Below are 23,684 nucleotides of genomic sequence, written 5' to 3' on the forward strand. Positions count from 1 at the left end.
CTGTGATTTTAGAGCTTTATTTTGACTGACAATGAATGACAAATGTTATGCTACCAGGTCAGCATGCCTGGCTGAGGGCACCACAGGCACACACACACACTGCAGCAGAGACCATTCCATCAGACATGATCATCTCAGGGTTAGGCACTCGACTGGGGTCAGGTACAGAGGGGTGAGGTGAGAAACGCAGGCACTTGTACCGAGTACTGGCAGCCTCCAGTCTGTTAAAGGTAGGATTAAAAACTCCAAAAGACATGGATTTCAGCTTCTCTCTCTTTAACGGTGCAGCCTTCTATAAGCAGCCTAAAAACTTCAAAATTCTTGCTGCCCTGTTCTTTGTGTCCCTGTCCCTCCCCTCTGGCAGAGGCGTTGGGCAGCTGGAGGTGGCCATCCTTACACCAGCCTTTTTCCCACCTTCCAGTTCCCCCAGGAGCCCCACTGCTACCCTGTCGCTGCTAACGAGGGTCAGGTCACTCCTCTCCCACAGGAACGGCTCTGAGGAACTGGCCCTTGCTTTAGAAAATGTTGTCTTCAGATTTTAGGTCCTGAGAAATCCCCTGGAACAGGACTGCTCCCTAACAAAGCTGAATCCTATATGCGAGCAATCAAAAGACATTTATTTATATAAAGTTCTGTAAAAAAATAAATTTTAGAACAGCATAGTTTCATAGAGAAAAACATTTTCTACAGAGTTCCAACTGCAAGATTTTTATATTGTACCATCATTAAATAAGGTGGGACACCATGTGAATTTCATTGCACTAGAAGAAATGCAAAGCATCTTTTTAATATAAAGATATACAGAGCATTCTAGACAACTACAGCTGTGTTACAGCTATGTGTTCTTTTGGATTTGGTCCAAAGAAACCTGAGTCTGTTTCCAGAGAGAATGAAAAAACATTGCACAGACAGTTGATCACTTGTTTCTTGCTGAAGGACACTGGAAAGATCTCTCCCTGCAGCTCCCTCTGAGTCTAAGCTCCCCCGACTCTCAATCCTGCCCTTTCTGGGGCTCTGGGCTCAAGTATTCACCTCACCGTCGTCACGCTGCTTCGAAGAGAGTCAGTCTGTTGTCAGAGCCAAGTGACTGCTCCCAATGGATTATCACCTCTTCTGCTCCCAGATTTCAGCCATGTTTAGATCTAAGTTGTTAAGGCCTTTCAGAGCTTGAAGGTTTCCAGTGTAAAAAGCCACATCTGAAGTAACCAGCCTGCAGTGAAACACACAAGATTAGAATGTGACCCCATCACATCCACCTGGAGTGCTGGGACAAGCAGACAGGGTTTGTCGAGGACTTTGGCACACAATTGCTACAATACATGTTCAAATCCTATGCCTGGATTAGATATTTTAAGTATCAGTTCAAAACTCAATGCTATGGATGTGGTTTATTTTACAGCAGTGATCATCCATAACAGGATTACTGCTGGGTGTAAAACTAGTTCTAGGGAAGGGAGATCAAACCATGAGTTCAGAAAACTCAGCAGGAATTAGGCATTTAAAACTTCTATTCTCTTGCTGTAATCCCAGGCTTATCTAGACTTAAACCCCCCATTCCATTCCAACTAAGAATATTAATTATTGTAACATTAACTTATGTATTCTAGAGGGTATTGATTCTATGATTCTAGCATTAATGTAAACAGCAACTGAACAGCACAACAGCTGCATTGTTTGTAACAGTTTATACAGAATTGAAATCCCTCAGATACTGTTGAAACATGTCAGGGATCATGATGCTTCTCGCTAGCAAGATGTAGGAACAGAAGCTGCATTTACATAGCAAAAAAATGAACCAGGATTCACAGGCCTGGATTTTTACTATTATTACAGAAACAAGCAGTTTAAATAGAATGAGAATCAGGAGTCTATGTTAAAAACCTGGTCAGTGAGGACTGCTGGAACAACAGCAAGTGCCATCGAGGGTTTGATGTTCCCCTTCTCAAACAGCCCCAGCTCCCAAAGAGAGGTGTCTGAAGTACAAAACTGCTGCCATCAGACAGTCCTGAGCCAGCTGAGACCTCCTGACTGCTGGGAAACACCCTCAGCAGATCACCAGGAACACCTGCCCCAACCCTTCTACCCAGAAGGGATCCAGGCCACGCAGCCACGAGGACAGAACTAAACCAACAGCACAGGATGAAGACAGCACCGTGCTTGGGACTTGGAAATCCCAGTGAGAGACACCCTGAGCACACCCAGGGCCTCTCACTTCAGCTGGGGCTGCAGTGGATACTCTCAGCTTGGTTACAAACACCTTCATAAAACCAAAGGCAATGGAATGTCACCTTGTGAACGCACCACGAGTACAGAGAACCAGTTCAGATAAACTCTTGCACAAAGTACAAGGAGGAATGCACATAAACAGGAAAAGCAACAATAAACTGGAAAGGAACAAAACTTTCATTCCAGTGACACTTGACGCATTATCAACTTTCTTCTCCAACTTCTGCAACCTAAGACATCTTTTCTTGCGTGTGGGTAGGCCCATGAGTTTCATTCACCCTTGCTACACTGCAAATGCATCACTGCCCCCAGGTCATCAGGAACAATTAAAGACTCCACTGTTTCAGGAGACAATCCATCTGACAACAGAATTCAGCCTACAGGAGGCTTTTCCTGTGAGGTGGGGACAGCAGGCACAGCCAGGCACCCTCTCTCAGGACAGGTACTGCTGACCTGTTTGGGGATGGAGTGGGCTGTGGCAGGGAAGGGGAAAAGCTTTGTGAGCATAATCTCTGTTTCAGATCTAGTTCTGCTCTAAAAAACATTCCTGCAGAGCTGCCCACTGCACAGATGAAATGCTGCTTTCTCCTATTTTTACTTTGCCAGCACCATGAGTCACCATCCACGTTTCAAAACTGCTTCAGGAATCACACAATTCCTGCTAATTAAACTGTGGCTGCTGCTGTCACACAAAGGGAGAGAAAGCAATCCATGAGCTGAGGACATCTACCAGCAGGTTTCCAGTCAGACAACGTCCAGCTCCCAGTCTGTTACCAAGTGGATTGCACTCCTAGTTACAGTGGAATGGCACAAGTCATGTGCTTTACTGTAAGCAAGCTCCAAATGGGACATACTGAAACATGGAGCTGTGATTCTGGAATCATGACTTCCTTACAGAAGATGCCCTCCCAATGCTTGCTTATTTAAACAGTGAAGGAAGAGAAGAGCCCCAGCTCACCCGTTCAGAGGTCCTCCATCATTGACCACGTTGAGGTGGGCCAGCTGCCTCTTCAGGTGGAGTTTGTAGCTTGCGTTAATTCGTAAAAACAACATCTGGAAGAAATCAGCAACAGAGTAAGGAACTGTGCCCATGCTCACGTCACTGCCTCCAAAGGTGAAACCCACTGCCAGCACCCTCAGTCACTGACTTTTGGTTTTGTTTCTGCAACTCCCGTGGTTCCTCCTTCTGCCAGTGCTTCAGTCTCACCCTTCAGGCCACGCACAGTCTGTACCACACAGGACAGCCTCACCCACTCACTGTGTGTGGCACTTGGAGGACACGTTCTTTGCAACGTGAGCTTTTCTCCTCTGTTGTCTGAAGAATCTAGCAATTTGTACTAAGCCTAGAAGACAATAAATCTCCTTCCTGTGCTAGAAGGAACCATTTAATCCAGTGTGAAAGAGAAATGACAACTTGTATTCAATGACTAAATCGGTCCTTCCTGTCCTTAAGGTTTGCAACTCTGCAGTAGCAATGACTGCAGCAAACTCCTGCAAAAGCACATCTGCTACAATTTGGGTGTGTAATACATTCAGGGACTTTTGGAAGCCACTGATTCTGAGCAGTGTTATAGAATAATCTTCTCAGAGGGCTGCACTCAAGCCTGAAGTGCTGCCATTTGCACAGCATTTCAGCACTAATTCCTGGATTGCCATCTCTAGACATTAAAAACCAGTTCAAAATCCTGAATTCCATTCTTTTTGTGTACCTCATTGTTCTCCCTACACACTGGAATACTTCCTTCAGCTCAGCCCAAGCTGTCTGTGTGACTGCTGCCAAGCCCTTTAACGTGTGGGTTTCACCAGGACTCAAAAAAGAATTCCCCTCTCCCAGATAAAGTCTCTCTTGTTCCCAAGGCCATGTGCATTTGCAAGCGAGCTGTGAGATGAAGCTCAAAAATAACACTCACCTGAGTTTGCTCCTCAGGAAGGAGATCATATATAGCTTCATGCATCTTTGCCATTTGCTTGCAGATATTCCTGAAGCATGCTGAAGGAACAGGGGCTTTCACTTCATACTGGAAATAAACACACAACCAGTTAACTCCTTTCTGCCACTTTAAAATGGTTTATGTAGGAGAGCTCCCAACAGCCACCTGGGGCTCTGCTTTGCTAATAACATCAGGAATCGAGATCCATTTAGCACACCACAAATTAAAAAGGTGGCTGGGCATGATCTGATCCAGCCAGAAACTGCAGATGCAGGTTCTGTGGCTGTGAGCTGGCCCTCTCCTTTAGACTGGTATGAGCCAATGACAGACAAGCACTTCTGCCTCTGAGAAATGTGCCCCTTGAGTACCTCCCCAGAGAAAACTGCTTGTCCAGGATCATACTTAGCCAAATTTGTGAAGAATCAAGGAAACCATAAAGAAATGGAAACTCTTGAAATCTCTTGTATCTGCCATCAAAAAAACCCAAAAAAACCCAAACAAACCCAACCACATCACATCACAACCCCACAAGAAATATCTTGGAAAGCAGAGTAAAAATAAAAAGTCTCTTCTCTCAGTGCCTGAAATCCAAGAAACAAGGCACTGGAAAACAACAGATGACAAGAGATTTGCTACAAAGGGAACAAAATTCTTATGTCCCCACTCTGGATAGGGAAGATCTGAACAGGATATCAGAAACACTGAAAACCTGTCCCAGAACAGTGAAGCCAGCTCTGCAGTTCCAGGTGGAGAGGTGTGCCATCAGAGGCCTGGGTGACACACTGGCAGGTCACCTTTGGGAGGGTGACACTTCCCCAGGGAGCGTAGCACAGTTCAGGAAAGAACTGAATCATTGTAACTACATCATTTACAAACAGACTGGAAGAGATGCCTGCTTTCATGCAGGCCTGAATTGTAAAAGAGAACAAAGCTTGTCTGAGCACAAGAGAAAAAAAGAAATGGGGAGTTTTGAGAAAGTCTTTACAGAAAATCCAAACCAATGACCTAATTCTGACAGGAGAAGTAGCAGAAAAAGAACTCTTTCTGTTCCAGGGAACAACCACCCAGCACGAGGGATCAAGCATACCTCAAGACAAGGAAGTTAAGCAAGAGATTGTTTCCAATTTCCCAGCATATTGTTAAACCAGAGGGAACTGGGAGGCTGCAGCAGTGCCTGTTGCGTGATTACAGCCACACCCAACTCTTCCTTGTCATGGGGAAAAGCAACAGCCCTGGGAAGAACCCCAAGATCTCCTGACCATTTTTATGTGCAGCTGAGGTCAACAGCTTTAAAACCACAAGGGAGCAGAAAGAACCTCACTGCTCTTCTGCCCAAACAGTCACAAGCCAGCGAGTTCCAAGAGAAGCTCAGAACTTGTACTGGATTTTTTCCATTCATGGTAATGAACGAGCCTTTCCCATTTGCTGAATTTATTATTTCCACTGTTCAATAACCCCATTCCTGTTGTATTTCCCTGCCAAAGACAGCTGTTGGGAAGTGTCCACGCTGCTGTGAACTGCCTTGTCTCAGTGCTACAGGGTGAGGACAGCTCCCATGCCATGGAGCTCCCAGGGGAAGCACAGCCTGGAAAATGTGCTTGCAATACCCAGTGCCAGGTGAACATCCTGTCCACTGCACCAACTGTTCATCTCCTACAAGGCAGGAAATTCTGGGTTTGACGTGTGCCCACTGCTATGGAACTCACTTGTGCAGATTTACACACCCCAGAGCAGGTGACCACTTCATCCACAGGACACTGAAATAGTTGGACTCAGAAAAACACCTGAATCCAGGAACACACTGGCATGGTTGTGCTGACATGCCTATTTGCAAATGTCCTGGGTTTATGCTCTTCACAGCCTTCAATACCAAGATTTCATTTTTAGGAACAAGATGAGCCAAATGATGGCATGTGCTAGGAATGGAAGCAAATGAACCTTCCTTTGGTGCTGGGCTCTGTGGGCTGCATTCATGTGGGCCAGGCACTGTCACTCAGCCTTCAAGAACTCTAAAGTCCCAGTCTACATCCTGTGCCAGCTCCCAAAGGGACAGTGGGCTGTGAAGATGGAGGGACAGTAAGAGATGAGCTCTCACTAACTGCCATTAAGAACAAAAACTGTATTCCTGCTTTGTTGTGGGCTACACTTGTTTAGTGTCAATAATGTAAATTCTTGCATTTGTCTTTTATTCTCAAGAGATACAGTGGCCAAACAGCCATGTTACTACACATAACAGCTACTTTGATGTGGGACAAAACCCCCAAAAACCAGCAGACCATTCTGGTCTTTAGAGAAGAGCATAAACACATTTTTTTAAAAAGTAAACACAATAGGAGCGGGAAATCCCAATTTAAATGCTTTTGTTTTTTTGGTTTTTTTCACCCTAAGTTTAGGCAGCACTACTTGACAGACCAAAGAGACAGACGAAATGAAAAAGCACAACAAAATAACAATAAAGTAACAGAAATAGCAAGAAGACAGAAATGCTGCCTGTTGCAACTGCTCCACTACAGCTCTCATCAGCCTGTCCCCAGCCTCTGTTCCTGTGCTTCTCGTGAGTTCCTTGAAGGAAGATGCAGGCCCAGGCCAATTAATCAAATTTGTCACTAAAAAATGAATTCATCCCTGTCATGAAGCAGCTTATTTTTCCCCAAAAACCCTCAGATCCAAAGCACAACACTAAGCTTTAAAAGGCCATGTACTTTATGTATCTGTGGGTCAAGGAGGTGTCTCAGTGTGTCCTACCCTGAGGTGAGTCAGAGTAGATCCAGCCCAAGACCACCCTGCAGCACTGTTTAAATACAGAACACCCCAGAGCAGGAACTGATGAAAACAGATCTCCAGTCCCCAGGCCTGCAACCCCTCCAAAACTCTTCCTCCTCAGCACTTTCCTGCTGTTTCCTCAGGTGCCAGAAATGCCACCCTTACCGCTGGAAAGAGCAGGGAATGGGATCTGCTGAGCCTGGCTGCAGACAAGAGCTGTCAGTGGTAGGAGAGCACTTCAGCTCCTGAACACTCGAGCATCTGTGCCAGCCACAGCATTGCTGTTCCTGCTGAAACAGCCAATGAAACATCTCATTTCCTGGGAGTGAAGGTGACTGACACCCAGGTGGCAAATATGAACACAAGAGACATTAATGAGAACAGCACAGAGTTTCTATCTATGTAATTAAAAGAAGTTCAAACAAGGCCTGGTTAGGAAAGCTTAAGACTCCATTCGAAACATGTAGACTGTATACAATGAGACCTCCAGTTGCAATTTAGAGAGTGTATAATTATTTCCATAAATCATTACCTTGGATAATAGTTTGTCAAATAAGCTATCCATTATGGCAACGAGCTTTGCTGAAATTTCAGCTATGTGGTCGTGATAATCCTGTAAGGGAAGAAAGCAGGTTTCATTTTCTAGTGGCATTCATGTTCTTCAGAGTACAGTTGAAAAGCAGAACTCTGCGTTTCAGGAAATGCCAGAAGAATTACCTTTGTGATGTGGTCAAAATGCCTGAGCATGCTGAACTGCTTCGGCTGCAGCCGAGCTTCAAAATGAGCCCTGATAATGGGAATGTAGTGTACGATGAGCTGGAGGCAACGTGAAGAAAGGGCTGTGAATCCAGGAGGAGAAATAACACAGTTATTACACAGGAAGAGTCATTGCTGTATGGACTACGTCTCCTTTGACATAAGTAACAGACCTGACACAATTTCACACGGTGGGCTTTGGTCTGTTCTAAAAGCATGGAGGTACATGTTTGTTTCCCTGGGAAACCCCACCCCGTGAAGATGCCTGGCTGCTCACAGCTAGCTTGGTAAGATGGGATAAGGGAATCATTTTACAAGAGGCTCCTTGAGTGTCTACTCAACATTTTGAGCCCTGAGCACATGCAGACATCAGAGAGATCTCTAAAGACCTGACTCATCAGCTACCTAACCTCAGCAACCACATTCTCAAGGCAGCAGTGTTTCTGCCGCAGTGGTGTACAAAACACCCTGCCCTGCCAGCACTGACCTGCCCTGAACCTGCTCCTGCTGCAGTGCCAACAGGATCCCAAAAACCAGGCTGCTCCCAATTACAACAGGGCCTGAGCCACCAGCAGGACACACACTGGTGCCAGTCTGGTCACCACACTGGCCTAACATTCTGCAGCAAACACTCGACCCAGCTGTGGCCCACAGCTTCTCAACCCATTCTCATCAGGCTGTTCCCCTTCCAAAAGGAAATGCAGACTGGTAATCTCACCAGTTTCTCACCCTGAAACATGGGAACTCTAAGTTTAAATGCCTGCTCCAACCTTAAGTCAAAGGCTTAATTTCAGAAGAAAGTTTAAAACTACACTCCAGGCAGGTAATTGGCAAGGTCTTACCACCCTCTGTGCCCACACACATCCCCACAACTCAAATACAATTTATTATAGATATTTAGGGCTTTTCTGCACTTGGGTTTTTTTAATAGACAGGGGTACAAGCTTTGACATTTTAAATACAGAAATCCATACCTAGGTTTTTTGTAGTGATTGTTTTCAAGCCAACAACTTGTAATGCACCAGCTCCAAGCACTAATTGGCAACTTCTAGAGTTGAAATACTGTGAGAGAAAGAAAGACAGAGAAAAGGCATGTTGACTTTTTATCATCTACACAAACCCACAGTTTAGAAACACCATCAATAGAATTTTGCAAAATTAAATTGCAAGATTAAATAAGTCATTATGAAGGCCAGTTCCAGAGTTTCACTACTCAGTAGAGCAGCCACGTAATGTCAGAGTGGAAAACATCAAGACAAAAAGTTTCTGCTCAGACTCTTGACCTTCTGCACTGCTGATGTTAAAGGAAACTTGAAGGCACTGAAACTCCCTCCTGCTGAGGTGACTGAATCTGTGTTTGTAATACTATGAAATACTGGATTTAACAAATGATGCACAGAAGATGAAAAATTCCAGGTATAGTGGACAACTCATGCTTAGACTTTCCTAACTCACTTCCAGGAGAAGTTATCATTAAAAGCACATAGGCAAACAAAGCCTTTGGATAGTAAGACAGTTGCTATCAGCAGGTTCTGTCTTACACTGGAATTCTGCTTCCTCACCCAGCTTGAGACACCAGATATTCCAGACTGGGCCTGGGTGATGCAGCAGAAAAGCCATTGCTGCTGTCCCCAACTCCTGCACTGAATGTAGAGCAGAAATCCCAGGGCTCATATTTGAACAGAACTGCAGTAGAGCAGCCACGTAATGTCAGAGTGGAAAACATCAAGACAAAAGGTTTCTGCTCAGACTCTTGACCTTCTGCACTGCTGATGTTAAAGGAAACTTGAAGGCACTGAAACTCCCTCCTGCTGAGGTGACTGAATCTGTGTTTCTAATACTATGAAATACTGGATTTAACAAACGATGCACAGAAGATGAAAAGCCAATCCTGTAAGAATTCCAGGTATAGTGGACAACTCATGCTTAGACTTTCCTAACTCACTTCCAGGAGAAGTTATCATTAAAAGCACATAGGCAAACAAAGCCTTTGGATAGTAAGACAGTTGCTATCAGCAGGTTCTGTCTTACACTGGAATTCTGCTTCCTCACCCAGCTTGAGACACCAGATATTCCAGACTGGGCCTGGGTGATGCAGCAGAAAAGCCATTGCTGCTGTCCCCAACTCCTGCACTGAATGTAGAGCAGAAATCCCAGGGCTCATATTTGAACAGAACTGACTGCTGACATTGAGAGGCAAAACAGAGAGACCCGACCCTTTCTCATACACCTGAAGATGCAGAAGAAGTAGTGACAAGGCTGCCCTGCAGCTTGTGTCTGCAACACCAAGAACTGCCCTCACAAAGACCTCCTTTCTGAGGGCAGGGGCATTATTCTGCTTCACAGGTCTTTCTCGATGAACAAATGCACAATTTCAACCCACCTTATTTAAAAAAAGGAAATAATTTTCTGGCTGTTGCCTGGTGTCAGTCACAACATGTAGACCCACAGAGGCACCATGAACCACCCCCCAACTCTGGGCTGCCAGAATGGTGCACCCAGGGCTGGAAAAGCAACCCAGACCTCATCCCACAAGTGACCCAGAGCTGCATGTGGCTCCTGATCTGGGAGAGGCAAAACCTCCCCAGCCTTCAGACAGGGCAGGGCTGAAACTGCCTCACATCCACTTCATCTACTCCAGAATGCAACAACTTTTCTTACATCTCTGTGAGGATTTTAAATAGAATCACTGAGTCAAAGGCTCAAATTTTTTGGAGATTCTTTTCATGAAGATTCAGAGATTTATCCTGGAATTTTGGGGGATTTTTCCTGGATTTTAAAAAATATTTTCCCTCAAATATTTTCCCTGGATTTTAAAAAATATTTTCCCTCAAATATCGCATGTTTTTCCTGCTCTTTTTGAGATTTTTTCTAAAATTTTGGGGATTTTTCCAGCAGATTTTTAAGGCTTTTCCCTGGAATTTTTACCAGATTTTTCCTGGAATTTTTTGGTGGTTTTCCTGCAATTTCTGGGTTTTTTTGTGGGATTTTGGGATTTTTGCTGGAGGTTATTTTGGGATGTTTTTCCTGGAATTTTGGCGCTTTTTCCTTTCGTTTTTAAATGTTTTTCTGGAATTTTAAAGATTTTTTTCCCTAAAATTTGGGAGTTTTTTGTCAAACTTCAAGAGGCTTTCCTGGAATTTAGGGGGATTTTCTCTCAAAGTTTGAGAGTTTTTCCTGGGATTTTTTTGGAGATTTTCCCTCCACACATCTCTCACAGCCTAAGCTCCTCTGAGGTGTTTAGCTCAGGTTAGTGTTGACTGTGAGGCAAACCATGAAAAACTTGCTCTGCAAAGGCTGCTGTCCACACGTACTGTCCCTGCCTTTTGTGGCAATGGCTGTTCCCAGATGGCCTGTGCACACAGAGCAGGGAGGGAGCCTGGAACAGAGCAACACCTCCTCCTTGTGCCTGCTGGAAGGAAAGCATTCCTGCACCCAGCAGGAAGGCCAGGAGCCTTCTCCTGTCTGCACCACCTGAACAACCCCAGTAATTACAGCCACGTGTACAGCAAAGAAGGGCACCCCTGACATGATGGATGATTGGTATCTGACTCTATTGATTTAGAATGATGAACAAATGCTCTATTAAAATGATATTATATTACATTAATTATGTTAAAGAGATACTATACTAAAGAATACTAAAAGATACTAAAGAAAAACTTGTGACTTCGAGTCACACAGCTTCGAGTGACTGGTTAATTAATATAAATAACCATTACTAGAATCTAATTACTAAATTCCTTTAGGTAAACAATCTTTCTAACACTTTCCAAATGTGTAAAAACAACAAGAGCAGCAAGTAGAGATAAGAATTGTTTTCTCTTCAACTCTCTGTACTTCTCTAAGAAAAAATCTGGGAGAGAAAATTATCTCCCTCTCCGTTCAGAGAATGTGAATACCACACATGCGCCTCTCACAACACTGAGGTGCTGGAGTGAGCCCAGAGAAGGATCTGGAACACAAGTCTGATGAGGAGCAGCAGAAAAGGAGGTTCAGGGGGATCTTTCTGCTCCCTGACAAGAGGGTGTAGACAGGCAGGGGTCAGTCTCTTCTTCCACAAGCAACAGAACAAGAGGAAATGGCCTCAAGCTGCAGTAGGGTTTGGACAGTAGAGATAACCTCTTCACTGGAAGGGTTGTCAAACATTGAAACAGGCTGCCCAGGAGAGTGGTGGTCACCATCCCTGGAGGTATTTAAAAGATGTGTAGATGTGGCCTTGGCAGTGCTGGGTAAGCAACTGGACTTGATTATCTTAGAGGTCTTTTCCAATCTAAAGGATTCCATGATTTCTCCCACACACAGGTGTCATTTCCCTCAGGCTGCAGTCACAGCTCAGAACTGCCTGGAATTTCATTACCTGGAAATGCCTTCCATTTTCCATTACAATCAACTGTAGCTCTTGCTACTCTCAAAGTTTGCTGGCTCTGACAGCTGTCAAACAAAAAGTACAGTGCCAGGACACCTGGAGTGGCTCTATTTTGTTCAAAGTGGAATAAATGAGCTTTTGTTTTTTCTAGCTGTTCTTGACATCTCTCCAATTGAAGGCACCTTGCTGACAGATAAAAAATACAGCAATTAAACTGCAAATGATGCTTGAAACCAAGAAATAAACCACAAATAACAGAGCTAGAATGAGATAAAGTGAGGGAAGTAACACAGATATGCAAATCTGGCCAAGTTTGATGCATCCACTGCTATTCTACCTGTGAAAAGGTCCTGCAATTCCTGAGGGAAGCAGCAGCTGGAGAAGGAGACTTGAATAGAGGCAGGCTCAGACAGACTGATTTGCCTTGGATAGTGCTTTTAAAAGGGAAAATTTGTGGATGAATCTGAATGACAACTGCAGGGAGCAGTCTTCCTGCATCTGGTTATTCAAATAGGACAAATATTCAATAGGACAAATATTTAAAGGTCAATCTCCTGGAGTTTCCCCTCCCCTGCCCCCCCCACCTTATGTAAAATATCCTTTTGGAGATTGAATCTTTTTATCTTTCATTGATTATGCTCATGTTCAGAACTCGAATACCTGATATGACCTTTGTGGGCAAAGATACAAATGAAAACCTTGACATAAATTAGCTGCTAAGCTTTGGAGCCTGTATAGACACATATATATGTGTGTATGTATATATGTATGTATACATATATATGACAGTTTTAAGGTGCATTAATGTGCTTCTTTTATTATTGATTGTTTATTTTACCTTGCAGTGTCTGGGCTTTACCAGCTTTCCTCCTCTCTAGTGAAAAATAAATGACCAAGAGGTCCTGGTGTTTCATCACCTTTACATTTTACAACAGAACCTTCATCCCATGCTATTTTTCATGCTTCTACTACTTATATCTCTACTGATTTGTAAAAACCAAGGGATTTGTTTCCTTCCTCAATACACATATATATTTCTGTGGTATCTGGGATCAAATTGCTTTTTTTCAGCAGCATTAATTCTACACCCATCCTGAAGGACAGGCAACTATGTCAAATACTACTAGATAGGATTTCCAATATTCCAGGTGAACAGCCAGAGTTAATTCCCACAACAAATTGCATCTTTAATGCCTGTGGCTTGAAAGCTTTCCTCATGGCACAGTGGCAAACACAATGATTCTAGATAATTTTTATAATTTCTATGAAATCCCAAAACCACATGAGCATTACTGAGAGGAAGCCATGTTCTGTGCATCCTGCCTGCCCTGCTTGGCACAGGGGCACACAGGGAGCCATACCTTCAGTAAATCTGACAGACGGGTCAGCATGTCAGTGGTGATGGAAGGAATGTTGTCCACACACTGGCAGTACTCCAGGATTATTCTTATTAGCAGCAATACTGTCCTGAAAGAGAGGAAGCAGCCAAGGATGTCAGCTCAGTGCACAAAAGAAGCTGAAAAATCAAACACAGGCCAGTCATGTTGATAGAAATCTACCCAATTCTAGAGATTATAGCATTGAATAAATCCACTAACCGATGTGGAGCAGAAGTGAAACATAAAAGGAGATTTACATAGAGATAGTTACAACCAATACCCACTCCACAGGGTGGTGTGTGGAGAAAGTATTTTATATGAAAGAAAATCTCTGAAAAATACATAATAAATGCTAAGGAGTCACAAACAGAGAAGGCAGCTGTGAAGAAACAGCACCAAATATTCAAAGATGCTCAACACCTGTAATTTCTCCTGAAGTCAGCAGGCACTGGAGAATTTGGGAGCTACTGGATGGAATGAAGAAGGCTCCCCATAGAGCAAGCATGCTCCTTAGAATTCAAATACACAGAAGGCAGGAAAATTGATGCAAGATCAAACGTTCAGAGTAGATATTTTAAAATTTCAAAAAGTTAAAACTCTTATTTCTTTAAGGTGGTAGAGTGCAAAAAGATGATGACAAGTTAACTGGAAATAAACACCTGGAGAATGATTTGTGAACATGAGGAATTTTTGATGAATGCATTTTATTTGATTAGATGCAATGAAACTGGATGTACAAGTGTGTAGGAATGAAACAAATATTTGCACTGTGAAGCTCTCACTTGCTTCACAGAGCTAAATATAACAAGCTTCAAGTGAGCAGAGGTATATTATCAAACACATCATATATTAAGCAAATTTTATCCTTTAGAGCAATGCTCCTACTCGACCTGAAATGCTCTTCAGCAATGACATCATTTGCCTGGCACAGAAGTTCTCAGCCATCAGATTCTGTTTCCAATTGAACAATGACACATCATCATGAAGCAACTCAAAATGACAGCTGGTCCAAGACATCCTGTACATCACACCTTTTAAGTTTGGTGCAAATTGATGTTAGAACTCTGGGGAGTGAGATCTGCCAGGCTTTACTCCCTCTCCAAAAACACTCTCATGCATAATTAATGCTTAAGCCTCAGAGTCTCTGGAAACACAGCATGCTTTTAAATGAAAGAAATAAGCATCATACATTTTAAAATGTCTCTGATACAACCAGCTTTAAGAAACCACTTTCCAATTCAAATCAGCCAGGATACTAAGAAACAGCATATGCAGCTTCTGAGATGGCCCATGTCTTATTCTGAATAAGATAAGCAACCATTCAGTGGTGGGCTCAGGTATTTTGGTGCTGTCCAGCCTGGAGAGAAGAGGGCTCTGAGGAGACCTTACTGCAGCCTTTCAGTACTTATAGGGGCTTATAGGAAAGATAGGGACAAACTGTGATTGGACAAGGAGCAACAAACAGTTTTAAAGTAAAGCAGGGTAGATTCACACCAGACACAAGGAGAAATTTTTTACAATGAGAATGGTGGAACATTGGCACAGGCTGCCCAGAGATGGATGGTTGGATGTTCCAACCCTGGAAACATTCAAGGTTGAGTTGGTCAGGGTCCTGAGCAAGTGCAAGGTGTCCCTGCTCACTGCAGGACAAGATGATCTTTAGAAGTCTCTCTCATCCCAAAATATTCTAAGAGCCTACAATTTTTGCCAGAGATAACCTAGATTGCAAGAAATAACAATGTGTTCAGAAGACAAACCTGTATTTTCAGGTTCTGTGTGTTTTCATGAAATAATTGGAAAAAAACATTCAAAATTATAAATTAGAACCTAGCCACTCAGAAAAAAAAAAAGGCATTTTAATGTAGCAAAGAGCTTGTAGTGTTTTATAACTATAGGGAACCAAAGAAAAACTACTCTGTGAAAGGAGGGGGATTTTTAATTTAAATAAGATTGCTAAAGCTGTTAGCATTCATCACAGTTCTACTCCAAAGTTCTTGCCAAATAACCCACTGCTAAAAAAAAAAGAGTGCATCTTACCCAACTGTTGCATATTTTTGTCCTTCAACAACAAGGAATTCAGCTGGCTTTCTTTCTTCAGTAGCTAGATATTTTAGTAAGACAGGAAAAAGTGTGAGTTGAACTAAAAATAAGTGCAAAAAATGCTGTTTATAAAAATGCAGTATTCACTTGCTAAGGTTTGAAAAAACCCTTAATTTTTGTAGCAAGCACTTCTCTCTTTTACAGTATTTATTAAAAAGCTGATCACCCATCAAAATTTTTATGACCCACGAAGTTACTTCATTATCTGCTATGATTTTAGATAAAAAAATCTCATAGTCCCACAGTCATTATGGACTTAAAACTCCAAATACAACAGGTTACAAATAGAAGACAGGCCGAAAAAGCCACTAGGTTTTCTACTATACATTCTCAAGTGATTTGCTGTGTATATTAATATTTTAGCTTCAAATCACTTTTTCCTCAGGCTTCATAACAGAAGCTCTTACTGATGCAGTTTTTCATGCTAAATTATCTGCTTGAAGGAGGCTGCAGGAGGTTCTTTTGTGAGCATGGCTGACAAACATATTTTGGTGCCATGTTCCATAACCGGAGTGATTATTGCTTTAATATACTCTCTGTTATCTGCTATGTTCTTTCTGGGAGATCAGGGTTTCTCCACCATGACATCACTGTATTTTCTTCCTTCTAATCTCTTGCCATTTTTCTCCCCCGCTCTGCATGCTTTCTTCCTCTTCTGGTTATTCACTTCCCACCCCCATCACTGCAATACTGGATAAGTATCCCCATGAGGTAAGAACTCATTAAGCATTCCCAGTGTGCACATGGGGAAGTGGGGGAGAAGGAGGAAAAAGTGACTTCTCTGAGGTCAAATGAGGTTTCTGTGGCAAGGTGAATAATTGAATGAACAGGAGTTTTCCCTTCCATGAGCAGCCACATGGCATGCTGCCTTTCATCTGAACTGGCAGATAAGTAGTGGGAAGGAGCAGGCTTTGTTTCACACAGGGTGGGCTGAGCACATGCATGAGCTGCTCAGTCCCTTGAATTCCTCAGGGGTACCTTGTGGGAAAAGACTGAATTTGTGCAGAGACTGCAAGCCTCTACACTGGGAGTGTTTGTATAAAAAGGCAGCTCTCTCCCTGTGCTAACACTTCTGGTGTTTCCAAAAAATAAACAGATAATCTTTCAGAGCAAGGCATTTCAACATCAGTAACAGAAAAAAAATAAAGAAAAGATAAGAGAACCGCTATCAACTTTCTTCCCATCCCCCCAAAGGACAGCAAGCAAACAGATCCAGCATGTCATCAGAATATGTCCATCAACATTCAACAGCAGAATTTGCAGATAATAAATTCATTTCACAGCTGGACTGCAAGGCACACACCTGTTGGTTTTTTTTCAGGGAGAGAAATTCTGCCATCTGACACTGAATCAACGAGGTCCTGGAACTCGGCGGGAACTTCAGCTTGCTTCCAGCGCTCGTTGTCCAAAAGCAGGCTGGTTACAAACACAAAAGAGAGGAGGCTGAGAAACAAACACCTTGTCTTGACACTTCTCTTGCCTGTAATGCTGAAAAACATCTTCAACAAAAAACACTGGCCCAAGATGTTCTGTCAGTCATCTTCATGAGAAGAAGGTACCTGACAATTGTCAGCAGCAAAACAGAACAACACTGTGCTGGTCTATAGATCTCATAATTTGTTCATTCAATCTGTCATAGGGGACCAAAAACTATGCCAGGCAATGAAGGTATTTATGAGATCACTGCCAATGAAGTAAAATGGATAAATACTGGAATTTTAACAGCTTTTGATGGATGAAGAGCAAACAGACTTGATGGATGTTACTGGCCTGGCTGTTTCTCCAAGAGGTTTGGGTTTAGTTTTTTTGGAAAACAGTTGAAAGTGAATTATTCTTAACCCCTGAAAAAGAGCAATCCTGCTCTTCAAATCTAGTTTTGTGTACTTTCTGTAGGCATTACTGTTCTTATTTAGGAAACTGTACAACAATCCAGTTTGAAGAAATCAAGTTATGAAAACAGTAAAAGTCTAAACCAACTGGAAATAATTGGGGTTTAATACCATTTTTTCACCCCGTTTTTAAGTATAACAAGCTTACTGATGTTCTAGGCTCCAAAAGACTGTGTTCAGCTGGCATGTGATACATAAAATTATTCATGGAAGAACACAAATATTGTCTACCCTGAGGTACCTTAGTTTTGTCTTCCTCTCCTCGTGAAACCTATTCACAAATCTATTGGCTTGACTCTGAAGAGCTCCTCTCAAGGACATGCTTTTCCTGCCACAGATCTGCTCAGTATCCAAGATAAAGCCTTCCATCAAGCGAGAAAGAGTAACGAACTCGTTGGAATTCAGCTTCTCTAGGAAGCCATCCTGCGTGCAAAGAAAACCATTGTAAGGAGACATACCACCACAAAAATTCAGAGACATTCAGAAATAACTAGTCAGCATGTCTGAGGGCTACTACAGTTTGAAGAGGCACATTATTTAACCCTACATGTGACAGACAGAGTGGACTGCAGTGCAAGCTGCTACCTTGTCACAGACAAGCATTCTCTGCATGAAGCATCAAAGGCAGCAAATCAGAACATTAAAAAGAGAAAGAAATAGATAGAAGAAACCAACACTGCCTTGCAATGATTTATGTTAACACTGGTAACAGTGCTCTGAGCACTACCATGCAGAGCCTGTGGCAGCAGCAACAGTTCCTGTACTTCCATTGCAGAGGCTGCTTCAGAACCCTCATCAGAGCAGTAACCTGGAAGCAAATGCTCACCAAGCACGAGGCACCACCAGCAGCTCTGACCCAAGCTCCTCACCTTTGCTCTTGCCATGAGGAACTTGACTGAGCGATCGTGGCAGATATCAGAGGCATTATAAAGCAACTCTTGGATATTGTTTGCCAGCCTGACCAGCTCCAGGTCAGTCAGTTTCATGTCCTCGCCGATCCTACAAATGACAGAACCAGCTGGCTCAGCATCAGTTTATGGAGCAAACAGTATTTTTGCACACAGAAGGAAAAAGCCTTGCAGCAACTGTCAAATGCAGTCAGGCAATCACCAAAGTCACTTTATACAGATGGGATCTTCTAAGCTGCTGTCAAGGTCCTGTCAGCCCTTTGTAGAAGAAAATGCATAATAGCACATTCTTTTCCTTTTTTTTATTTGCATTCTAATTGCTATTAATGGTCTAAGAGTAAACACAATATAGCCATTACTGATACAATAAATCTAATTAACAATTGACTGAGTTAAAATTTACCCAGCCCCTGTGAGACTTCAGCATCTCAAACATATGACAAACACAACACAGTGCTTTTCTTCCAATAGTGTAAGGCCTAAAATAGATACTCTGCACTCCCCACAGCCTTAATCTACAGGCTGTCTTCTATTACCTCTTTAGACTACAGGCTCTTAAGGTGGTGCTTTTTAAAAGAGTTGTCAACTGCATGAGTTGTCTACTGTTCTGAGACCAGCACTTAGCACAGCTCTGCTGCTCATGGTTCATGCCATTAGTGAAGATCACAATCTTCTGGGCCAGCCCAGAAGGACTGACAGCACAACAGAAGAGAACTCAGGACACTACAGAGCAGTAACTGGGCCAACACTGTTCTGTGTTTTTTTTTATTAGCCTGCTCCAAACACAAATGCAAACAAAACCAGAAGAGTGATGAAGTAAGTTCATTTTACAACAAAGTTATGCAACCAGCCTCAGAAACAACTGTGCTCCTCAGAAGCTCTAGCTGGATGGTGTATTTTTAGCAAACTTGGCAAAGTGCTCCAGACTAGTTTGAATCCAACCCCTTTCCCTTTTCCCTGCTCTTCCATGTAACCCTGGACTCCTCCTCACATTTAATTTCTCCTGCAGCACACGACAGATGTTCAGATCAGACATACAAAGGCCTGTGTTTTATGCACAGCATATCTCTTTTAAATCTATCTCCTTCAGCCAGCATTGTCATTTGGTGGGGAAGGTCTCTATCAGAACTAGAAGCTGTTTCAACACATAAGCACAGATACTCAAGGACCCAGCAGCAAAAGCAGGCCACTTCTCTTCCATCTCTCAGCAGGGTAAGAAGGAATATTTCAGTTTTGCTTCACATAACACATGCTGGCTTTTGAAGTGGGTCATGCCCAAGTCCCACACACATTATGCCTGGCTCTTTTCAAAAGATAGCTCTGACTTGCAGCCACAAGTAAGGGGTGCATAAAAGGATGCCAGAAGGCTGGAACTCTGGAGACTGGAGCACCTCAGGGCAGCACTGCCTATGTAACCAAAGCACTGAGATGGACTTGTTTATTTATTTATGCAAGTCAAATATATGATGACAAACAGAAGATTTTTCTCTAGAATTTATCAAGGTGTATTCCACGAAGCCATCTTCAAAAAACAAGCAAACAAACAAACCAAAAAAAACCACCCAGGAATAATAACCACAGGGAACATGGACAGGGAACAGAAATGCCTCTGCCTGCTAAAGACATGACAAACAATCTTTCAGGGACTCACATCTCTCCTGCTCCCTAGACAAGTGGCCTCCCCAAAAAAACTAATGGACAAGGGGCTCTTTTCTGGAAGAAGTGACATAAATCAGTCCCTGTACCTCTACATATGGAGGTGAAAAAAAAGGCAAATATAACAGTGCACTCAGATGGCAGTCTCTAGGGGGAGAGCCACTACACTTCACCTACCTAAAAAGCACATTCCTCCAAAGTCATTTTTGTACTGTGTGACCAGAAACAACCGCCTGCACCTCACCCCTCGTTCCGGCCACGCTGCCAGGCGGAGACAGGCAGGGTGTTCACTCACATCATCTCTACTCCTCCTGGAGTGACAGAAGAGGACGTGTGCTCCTTGCTGGACGAGGAGTCGGTGGTGCACTCGGGCTCTGAGACAGAGTCACTGCTGCAGGGCTCGCTGTTGGGAGAGGTGTTCCTTTGGGAGGCCGAGTCGGCTGCTGCGGCCGGGAGCTCCCCGTCGCCGAAGGCGTCGCTGATGAACATCCCCTCGTGGGTCAGGTAGGCCACCTCGCTGTCCACCATGCTCTCCTTAGCAGAGTTCTTCTGTAACGTGTCTTCCAGGTCTCTGGTTTTTTGGTTCTTGTCTAGAACCAAGAAAACCACGCTACGGATAGTATTTAACGTTGCCTAGAATGAAATATAAGTTTTATTACAAAAAAACACCCCAAAACCCAGTGCCACAAGCTTGTGCTAGAAAGATATTTTCTTTGTTGTGTAATTAGTATTTAGAGGCAGACCCATTTGTCTGATGGCAACCAATATCTGATGTTTCTGAGACAGGTGAAAGAAACCTCATTTGGAGCAATCTAACACGTACAAAAGCCCTGTTCTAATCCCTAGCAGCTTAGAAGAGAAGTAATAGAGAAAAAGAGGTATTATCTCTTTGTCACTGCTCTCTTTGTTAGCACTAATCATTTTTGCACTGGATGCCAATATGCACATCTCCTTTCAATCAGGAGTTTGAACTTTACAAGCAAAACCAACATCTTAAGACTTCAAATGGAAAAGCAACTTCATTCCCTTTCATGCCTGAATTGTATGAAGTTCTTTGTAGATGAATGTCTTACCTTTACTCTCTTGAGGAAGATAGTGAATTTTGAAAAAATATTCTTCAGTAAATCAAACCACTGAGGAAAATTCATCATCCTCATCTGGTCTGCAAGCCTAAAAAAAGAGCAGTATTCAGCAAACAGCAATTGTTTGCTGGCCATGATGCCTACTGGCACATACAGGAAAAGAAAACATGCCTTAAATAGAATTGCAAATATAAGGAAAACTGTGTAGACTTTTACCTGGCAAGCAACAAACACCATCTGAACAACAGTCATGATCAACACAATGCAAGTGGATAGGGGAAGGAAGGTTATAGGATTAGATCATACTATCAGAAAATTAAAACTTCACATTTACCCTTTAGTTCTTTCCAGGGCATAATGTTCCCTTCCCCTGCATAAGTAAGTATTACCAACAAGGGACAGGGTTAATAACATTTTCACAAACCATGTGGGAGGAAAAAAAAAACCCAACAAAAAAACCTACATGAAAATACTTTTCTCGTGTTAAAAAGCTGTGTCATTAAGCCCATTTAAAGGCTCTATTTGCAAGGCATTGCAATGAGACTTCTGCAATTAAAATACAAGTCAGCAATTTGTGGCAAGAGGGCAGAAAAATCATTGACAGAACAAAAATTAAACCCTGCAATACACTGTTAGGACCCAAGAGCAGAAGACTAAACACTAGAGAATGGTGACCAAATATCCAGTGTGTAAAAATGACCCTGTGCCCAGTCATTTCCCAGTCTGGGTATGAATTCCATGCAGGTTTTGCAACTCACTTTGCTTTATCAGCTGGACTATTTTTATTATCTTGGGGTAACATTTTGCTGAGTCAAGTGAATCACAAAGCCATAGAAAAAACAGAAGCTGGCAGGGGCCCCTGGAGCTGGGGCCTCTGGAGCTGCCTTGGCCAAGCCCTGCTCAAGGCAGGTCCAACCACATAGGGCTGCTCTGGGTCAGTCAAAGGCTGATCTTGTCCCAGAACACAGATTCCACAGCTTCTCTGGGCCTGTGTTCCAGTGCTTGACCAGCCTGCTAGGGAACAGATTCTCCTTATGATTCAACTGGAATTCCTCATATTCCACATTGTGGCACTGCCCTCAGGGCAAACTCTGAGAGGAGTCTGGCTCCACCTCCATCTCTGCTCTGGCTTTGGCCTTTGATGGGCTTGGTGAGGTTCCTGATGGACCATTTCTAGGGCTAGAGTTGCCTGGTCTCCTCTCTGGATAGCTCCTGTTCTTGACTATGGGGAACTCAAACTCATGACATGTTATAATACAAAGTCCCAGATTATGGCAACAGAGAATGCTTTCAATAGAGATGTATTCAAGAGATATATGCTTCATGTAGTGAGATTCACAGAATTTCAGTATTTATTTCAAAGGTAAATTTAAGGTAACATTAGAACATGAATGAGAAGTAAAAATCCACTCAGAGGTGGACAGAAGCAGAGTCTTAAGAAGCAAGAGAAGAATAGTCCTTAATTATAGGGAAATCTAAGCAAAAATTAGAACAATAAATTTATCTATGCTAAAAATCATACTATCCCCACCCACCAGCACCACAAAAAAAAAAAATCTGGCTGCATACTTACTTAACAACCACTTCTGTGTCTATTTCTTCTATCTGCGATACCGTATTAACCACACACTGTCAAATTTTAAGGGGGGGAAAAAAAAACAAAACAAAAAAAGATCTTAGCTTCTTTCTAACCACTGCTGAGTGTCATAACAAACACATTAATCCTCAAGTTAAATAAGGAAAAGTAAAATAAGAAAAGAAAGAGATACTTGTATCACTTAACAACTTGTTTCTCTAAAAACACACAAAAAAAACCAAACCAAAAAACAATCAAACCCCCCGCCCTCCCCAAAAAAAAACAAACCAAAAGAAACCACCCAAAGCAACTGGTGCATACAAAACTGGCCAGCTTCTTCAGGTCTCCAGTACAATCAATTTTCATTCCAAACACATCTACAGTTCTACAGCCATTTCATTAATCTCTTTTCCCATTACTTGTAAGCCCATGGTACAAATCAACTCCACTCAGACTGAAAAAAGGCTTTTCTCCCAAATGCCAGTCAATAAACTGAACAAATGAGTAGCAGAGTGTGAACTCATCTTGCCTTTAAGCAAGTTTGTACAATCCCAGTGGTGACTGAGGGCTGCCATCTCAAGCTGCACAGGTTTTACCTCAGTTCTGAGTAGTAGTGGTCAGTACAGAACCTTGTTCTTGTACTATGCCGTGTGCTCAGTGCTTACCAACCTCTGCTCTTACACTTGCCTGGCAACAAAATCCCACTAAAATTCACTGACCAAAACAGCCCAGCAATGCATTTGAAGAGGAAGCACATTTGAGGTGTGGCAAGAAAAGAGTTTCCTTTATTAAGGAAAAGTACCCCTAAGAGTTGAGACAATGGGCCGCCATACAAAAGCATTGCACAAACCACACAGGAATTACACAAATCCTGCCTATTTTCCTTATTGAACAGAAATTTACACTGGAATTTGATTAAACATTGTCTACTATTAACCAGAGGGAAAACCTGAAAAACCCAACTTAAATTTCCCAGAATGGGAAAAGCATTTTGAGACTGAGAATTATCAGAAAAATAGGGATGCTACCTGTCTATTATATGATCAAAC

The 23,684-nt window shown here is 42.8% G+C and overlaps 1 protein-coding gene across 1 annotated transcript in view; it reads right to left on the reverse strand.

Annotated features, from left to right (window-relative positions):
- Position 1: 1 nt before the first annotated feature.
- VPS54 (VPS54 subunit of GARP complex) overlaps positions 2 to 23,684 on the reverse strand; it is a 48,830-nt gene continuing 25,147 nt past the window's right edge. Inside the window, exons 10-23 of the mRNA XM_039719040.1 lie at positions 22,633 to 22,688; positions 21,051 to 21,147; positions 20,273 to 20,610; positions 18,283 to 18,412; positions 17,655 to 17,836; positions 16,828 to 16,940; positions 15,462 to 15,525; positions 13,407 to 13,512; positions 8,651 to 8,738; positions 7,638 to 7,759; positions 7,453 to 7,533; positions 4,137 to 4,244; positions 3,185 to 3,279; positions 2 to 1,210 (exon numbers count right to left, since the gene is read on the reverse strand). Coding sequence (XP_039574974.1) covers positions 1,105 to 1,210; positions 3,185 to 3,279; positions 4,137 to 4,244; positions 7,453 to 7,533; positions 7,638 to 7,759; positions 8,651 to 8,738; positions 13,407 to 13,512; positions 15,462 to 15,525; positions 16,828 to 16,940; positions 17,655 to 17,836; positions 18,283 to 18,412; positions 20,273 to 20,610; positions 21,051 to 21,147; positions 22,633 to 22,688 — 1,686 coding nt within the window. The 3' untranslated portion in view covers positions 2 to 1,104. The remainder of the gene's footprint in view (positions 1,211 to 3,184; positions 3,280 to 4,136; positions 4,245 to 7,452; positions 7,534 to 7,637; positions 7,760 to 8,650; positions 8,739 to 13,406; positions 13,513 to 15,461; positions 15,526 to 16,827; positions 16,941 to 17,654; positions 17,837 to 18,282; positions 18,413 to 20,272; positions 20,611 to 21,050; positions 21,148 to 22,632; positions 22,689 to 23,684) is intronic.

Source organism: Passer montanus, unplaced genomic scaffold, assembly GCF_014805655.1.
Source record: "Passer montanus isolate IOZ18808 unplaced genomic scaffold, ASM1480565v1 scaffold40, whole genome shotgun sequence".
Lineage (NCBI taxonomy): Eukaryota > Metazoa > Chordata > Aves > Passeriformes > Passeridae > Passer > Passer montanus.